This window comes from Xyrauchen texanus, chromosome 48, assembly GCF_025860055.1.
Source record: "Xyrauchen texanus isolate HMW12.3.18 chromosome 48, RBS_HiC_50CHRs, whole genome shotgun sequence".
Lineage (NCBI taxonomy): Eukaryota > Metazoa > Chordata > Actinopteri > Cypriniformes > Catostomidae > Xyrauchen > Xyrauchen texanus.
In genome coordinates, this window is record NC_068323.1 from 22,573,308 (window position 1) to 22,579,307 (window position 6,000).

A 6,000-nucleotide genomic window follows, 5' to 3' on the forward strand; every position below is an offset into this window, starting at 1 on the left:
AGATCCTGCCTGACAAGGGAGGAGTTGCTACAGTCACGGGAACCAGGGGGCAGCAAGGGCTGCCCAAGGGAGACGCAGGTCCTGCCAGCAGGGGGACCGTACAGTGGAAAATACATCACAGGGAGTTGCCTGAAGCGGTAACTATGCCTGTGGAGCCCAAGCCCAACACGGAGCACTCGACTCGTGGTGGGTCTGGTGGCGAATTCCTCCACTGAATTCGCCGGCCAGAGGGCTAGGGAGGAAGAGCATCCAGGAAGCGAGATTAGTGGCTAACCTGGGAAAGAAGGCGCACTGGATTAACTTGGTGAAGGACGAAAGGTGAAAGCGGAACACCCGGTCGGCTGTTCCGTATTACCGAGTTCTACCGGCTTGGACCTGACAAAACACGGGACAAGACCAACTCAACCCTGAGGTTGTAGAACCTAGCAAAGGTGTTGGGTGTTGCACAGTGTTGGAGCCTCTGGAACTGTTTGAGAGGAACCAATGTGCCTGGCTTGATGCAAGCGAGGCACCTGAGGATTGACCGCGCACACTCAGTTGTGAGACGTGCTGATATTGAGACTGAGTCTCACTCCAAGCCGAGAAAAGAGATGCTATGAACCGGAGAGAGCTTGCTTTTTCCCCAGTTGACCTGAAGCCCCAAATGGCTGAGGTGCTGGAGCACCTGGTCCCTGTAGGCGCATAGTAACTCTCGAGAGTGTGCTAGGATGAGCCAGTCATTGAGGTAATCAAGTATGCGGATGCCTACTTCCCGTAGCGGGGCAAGGGCTGCCTCTGCGACCTTGGTGAAGACGCGAGGGGACAAGGACGGGCCGAAGGGGAGGACCTTGTACTGATACGCCTGGCCATCGGACACGAGCCGTAGGGAGGATCGATGCCGAGGAGTAAATATGCATCGGGAGGCAGAAGCGTGTCCTGATGCTTGGGTGCTGAGAAAGACCTTAGACTAGACTTACCTTGCTCCGTGCACCCGGCAGGGGGCGGGTTAGAGACTGAGGAGGAGGTCCTGTCGGGACGTCTTTGAAACTCGTCAGTGCTGGCCTGCCGGGGCTGGATAGTCGCGGGTCCAGAGGTGACTGTGTCCGGGGAAACGGGACTGTAAGATTTTGGTGCCGGACGCCAGCTAGATGACCCAGGAAGTGAGGAAATTGCTCCCGGCCCTCCACTGGGGGATGGAGTGGTCTTGGTACCAGCTGCGGAGCGAACGTCTGACTGCCCGGGTCTTCCGTCTCAGGGGCACCTAGGAGCTTCACGGGTCCTAGAGGGGGTCCTGAAGATGGGGGGCGTACACCGCCCGCGGGGCACTTGACGCTAAGGCTGAGAGCTGGGCCCGTTTGAAGCAGAGCTGCCTGGTTTAGTCGCAGGGGGACGCCCTTGGGGCGCGGGCTACATTGACGGGCATGATGTGAGATATAGCTTCTGTCTGCCTCTTCACTGCTGAAAACTGCTCAGCAAAGTTGTGGACCGTGTTGCCCAAAAAGGCCAAACTGGGAGACGGGGGTGTTGAGAACGCGTACCTTGTCAATGTGACGCATCTCGACCCAATTCAGACACAAATTGCACTCCTGGACCACAAGGATGGCCATCGCCTGCCCGAGTACTTACGCTGTGACCCTCATAGCTCTGATAGTGAGGTTGGCGGCAGGGCGCAGTTCCTTCAGCACATAGGGATCGGGACTACCCAGGTGCCTGTCCAGTGGCGCTGTAGGCTTCAGCAGTCAGTGACGACGTTGTCCTACAGGCCTTGGAGGGGAATACCAGGCGGTCCCGCCAGGGGGTGGTGTTCTCGGGACACAAGTGGATCGCAAACACCTTGTCCACCTGAGGGACCTCTGTGTATCCGTGGACCGCCCCACCGTCCAGAGTAGACCGAGGAGGAAGAGACCCTTTGTGTCACTACAATCGACACAACGTTGAGTGAGTGACAGAAGGGGAACTTGTTTTTCCTTTGAATGAAGTTTTTTTTAACCCCACTGGCAAAGTTGTTTTAAAGGAATGTTCCAGTTATCAAGTTATATAGTTCTACAACATTTGTAGCATAATGTTGATTACCACAGAAATTAATTTCCACTCGTCCCTCCTTTTCTTTTTTCATTTAACACATGTTTAACACATTTTATTGACAAAACATATATGTACATTCCTCCTTTTCTTAAAAAAAAAAAGCAAAAATCTGTGTTCCAGTGATGCACTTACAATGGAAGTGAATGAGGGCCAATTTTAAATGTTAAAATATTCACTCTTCCAAAAGTGTAGCCACAAGATGTAAACAATATGTGTATTTACATGATTTTAGTGTTAAACAAATCACTTGCTAACCTTTTCTGTGTGAAGTTATATCTAATTTTACGTTGCCATGACGATGTAATGTCAACAAACCCTAAAATTACTGTAAAAATTTGGTTTTAAACAAGTTTTAACAGAATTAATGTAAGTGTTTTCTTAAAATTATAAGCTGCACATTTCTGTTTTTAAACCCTCCACAAATTGGCCCCATTGACTTCAATTGCAAGTGCCTCACTGTAACCTCGATTTATGCTTTAATTAAAGGAGGGATGAATTAATTTGTAATTTTTTGACAAACGCTGTCTTACTGAACCCAGAATATTAAACATCATTCAATTTTGTTAGATTTCTCCGCAAATAAAGTCTTAATATTTTACAGGTATGTAATTTTGCTTCTCAAGTTAATGTGTTTTGTTTTAAGGATATTTAGATATTTTTAGTGGCAAATAAGATAAAACTACTGAGTAAGAATATGATTCTTTGCAATAAGATTTTTAGTGACTTACAATTTCAATTTCAGTCAGTTCCTCTCACAAAGCTATCATAAGGCATAAGAAGACTTGGAATACAGTTGTATGGACTTATTTTATGGTACTATTTAATGCTTTTTATAATTTTTGGCACTGTAACAGTGTATCATAAGAAAAACTAAATCAGACAGGTTTTGGAACATCATGTGGGGAGAGTAAATTATGACAGATTTTTCATTTTTGGATGGACTGTTTCTTTAAGTTGAATTCAGTTATAGGCTGACTGTAGATGTGTGAATATGCTCTTTGATTCCAGTGGCTCCTTGTCAGGGCGAGTCTGTGAGGGATTTCCATCGCATACGCCGCGGGGAAGTCCAGTGTCGAAGCACGCAGCCCCTGTCCTGGGTCGAGTGTCGTGGCGGCTGCAGGGTGGACACGGGCTTCTGCTGTACCAGCACCAGGATACGGCGCAGACGATATAGTTTCGAGTGCGACGATGGCACTTCATTCGCACAGGTGGTAGAAAAGACAGTGGAATGTGGCTGTGAAAAGTGTGTCTAATCACACAAGTTGCAGAGGACAAAGTTTGGAAATGATTTAGAAATAGTGTGTAATTGTATCTATGTATCATGGACAATAACATCTGTGATGTAGAGAATAATTTAAGAAATGATAACTGCTGCATGAGAATGGTCTAAATGGTTGACATCTAAATATTGTGAGCCAGAGTCGTGCTGTCAGTCAAACAAAAGATTGAATTTATTAATAAGTAAAAGGCTAACCAACAATTGGATCAGTTTCTTAATTTTATTTATACATCTTAACTGACAGCATGCTATACAGGATTTATTATATTAATATAATTTTTAATATTGTAAAATATTTGTTTAACATTTTTAAGTTTGATTGTAATATATACTGTCATTCATTTTAAAATATAGTATTTTTTTATGTTGAACATCGACACTGGTACCATTTTTTTACCTTTTAGTCTGTTTTTTATCCACAATTGTTTGACAAAGTAGTTTAAGCATTTTTTTTTAATTTAATGCAGTCTCATACAAGTGTTCTTGTGTTTGCAAGTGATTTTGTTTCTATTTATTTCATTAAAGGTTTCTTTTGACTCTTAAAAAGGTTATTTTCTTTTACCCTAGGGTGTGTTTTTTAGGGTGTGTTCACACTTGGCAGGTTTTGTTCGATTAAAACTAACTCTGGTGCGATTGATCTTTTAGTGCGGATCATTTGAACAAGTGTGAACGCTGTCACCCGAACCTTGGTGCGCACCAAACACGTGGACCGAGACTGCCTGAATGGTACGGTTCGATTGATATATGAATGAAACATGGACCAAAGACATCTAAACGGACCAAAAACAAGAAGTAATTAGCCTAATACTGACCTCAAGCATACCTGGTTCTTCTCATCATAGGAGTCATAGGAGTATAATGTTGCCCATTATAGTTCAGTACTGGCGTCGGAACCGCCCGTCAGCTGTCCTTGCAGCATATCTTTGTTTGGGTGTACAACGGAGGAATTACTGCTGTTGTTTTGACTCCTTTACACATTTTATTAGCTCTTCGTTTGTACTCCACCATACATATATAAATATAAATGTGACTTTTTCCTGATGCCTTTGGTTTTGTAAGGATAGGTTCGGTGTTAAAAATGCCAGCCAATGTATAATTTTCATTTTTGGTCCGGACCAAGAGAACCGAACTACAAGTGTGAACACCCCCTTAGTTTCTTTGGATTATTTAGGTCAATCATTCAGGTCCTCAACCTTTTTGACCTCAAGGCCCCACATTGTCTAAGACAGCATTCAAATATTCAATTTCCTCAAATAAATGTAAATATTCAACTGAAAGTATGTGTCAATAGAATAGAATAAAATAAATCATTGTGATTAATTTTGTGATTCCAAAGGTTTCAGAAGCTGAACTGAATGTTCTTCAAGAACAAACAACAGTTGTTAAAGAGAGTCACTCAATTACACTAAGAAATTCAATGTACATCTGAAATTTTGAGGTTTTAGCATTTGTAATTGAAAGTTTTAAATTATTACTTATTTTTAGTAGTGTCACAAGATATGCAGAAAGTCCCCAAATGCAGAGTGAAAAAACTAAAAGGATTTATTAATACAAAAATAAACAAAGGCAAAACAAAAAATACCCTGAAGGGGAAAAAACAGGTACTGGGTGGTTATGACACAAATGGGCTGGACTGGATAACGGGGCAAAACACAGGACTGACCAGAACCTACAGGAACTGGGAAGAACACAACACAGACATGGACACCAAACAAGACGAACTGGCACTGGACAGCACACATGAGGATAATAATAGTGAAGGAAATCAAGCAGGTTAACAAGCAGGGCAGGTGTGACTAATGAACTAATAATGGGCAAACAAGGAGGCGGGGTTTAACGCAAGACTGAGAGACATGAGGCAATACAGAAACAAATCAAAGCCACATGCTCTCACAAGACACAAACACCCGAATGGCATGAGCACACATCGCAAAGAAAATAAGGCAGTGTACGCTCATGCTAGCCAACAGACAAGACGAGAGAATGCGTAGCAACGGCAAACAAAGTAATGCCATGCATTCACACACTAGACAAAGCCTAAGTGTACATCGTGAGGCAAATGCCGCGAGACAGGACACCTGTGCGAGAGTTTGGCAACACACAAACCCGACACCTCAGACCGAAGTGACCGAACCTCAGTACAACATGAAGACAGCTCATGACCCAGGTGTGCAACACAGTTGTGTGTGGATGCTGCAAAGAATAGCGTGAAGCCTCCGCACTCGTTATGTCTTCATGGTAACTCGCTCAACAAGCCACGTGATAAGATGCGGGGGATTGACTGTCTCAGATGCGGAGGAAACTGAGATCATCCTCCTCCACCCAGATTGAGGCGAGTCACAATGCCACCATGAGGATTTAGTGAACATTGGGAATTGGGCATTCCAAACTGGAGAGAAAAGATAAAAAGAAAAAGAAAAGAGAAGCAGCACCAAAACCCAGCATTTCTGAGGGGGGAAATCATGTTTTACATATATATGACTGTTTTTTGTGCAATCAAGTTAGCTAATATTATAACTGAACATCAAGGAACATATAAAAAATAGGCATGCCATGACCTCTTTTAGTCATCTCGCAACCCCTTGGAAGGAATTGAGAGCTATAAAACAAGAAAGTCTTGTCCTGATCATATACCCGTAAACCCTGCCGAGCTCCGC

At 43.8% G+C, this 6,000-nt stretch overlaps 1 protein-coding gene across 1 annotated transcript in view; it reads left to right on the forward strand.

Moving 5' to 3' along the window:
• The window catches only part of LOC127639620 (slit homolog 1 protein-like), an 82,568-nt gene extending 78,810 nt beyond the window's left edge, over positions 1–3,758 (forward strand). The window contains exon 37 of the mRNA XM_052121737.1: positions 3,073–3,758. Within this exon, the coding sequence (XP_051977697.1) occupies positions 3,073–3,317 (245 nt within the window). The 3' untranslated portion in view covers positions 3,318–3,758. The remainder of the gene's footprint in view (positions 1–3,072) is intronic.
• The last annotated feature ends 2,242 nt before the right edge of the window (positions 3,759–6,000 follow it).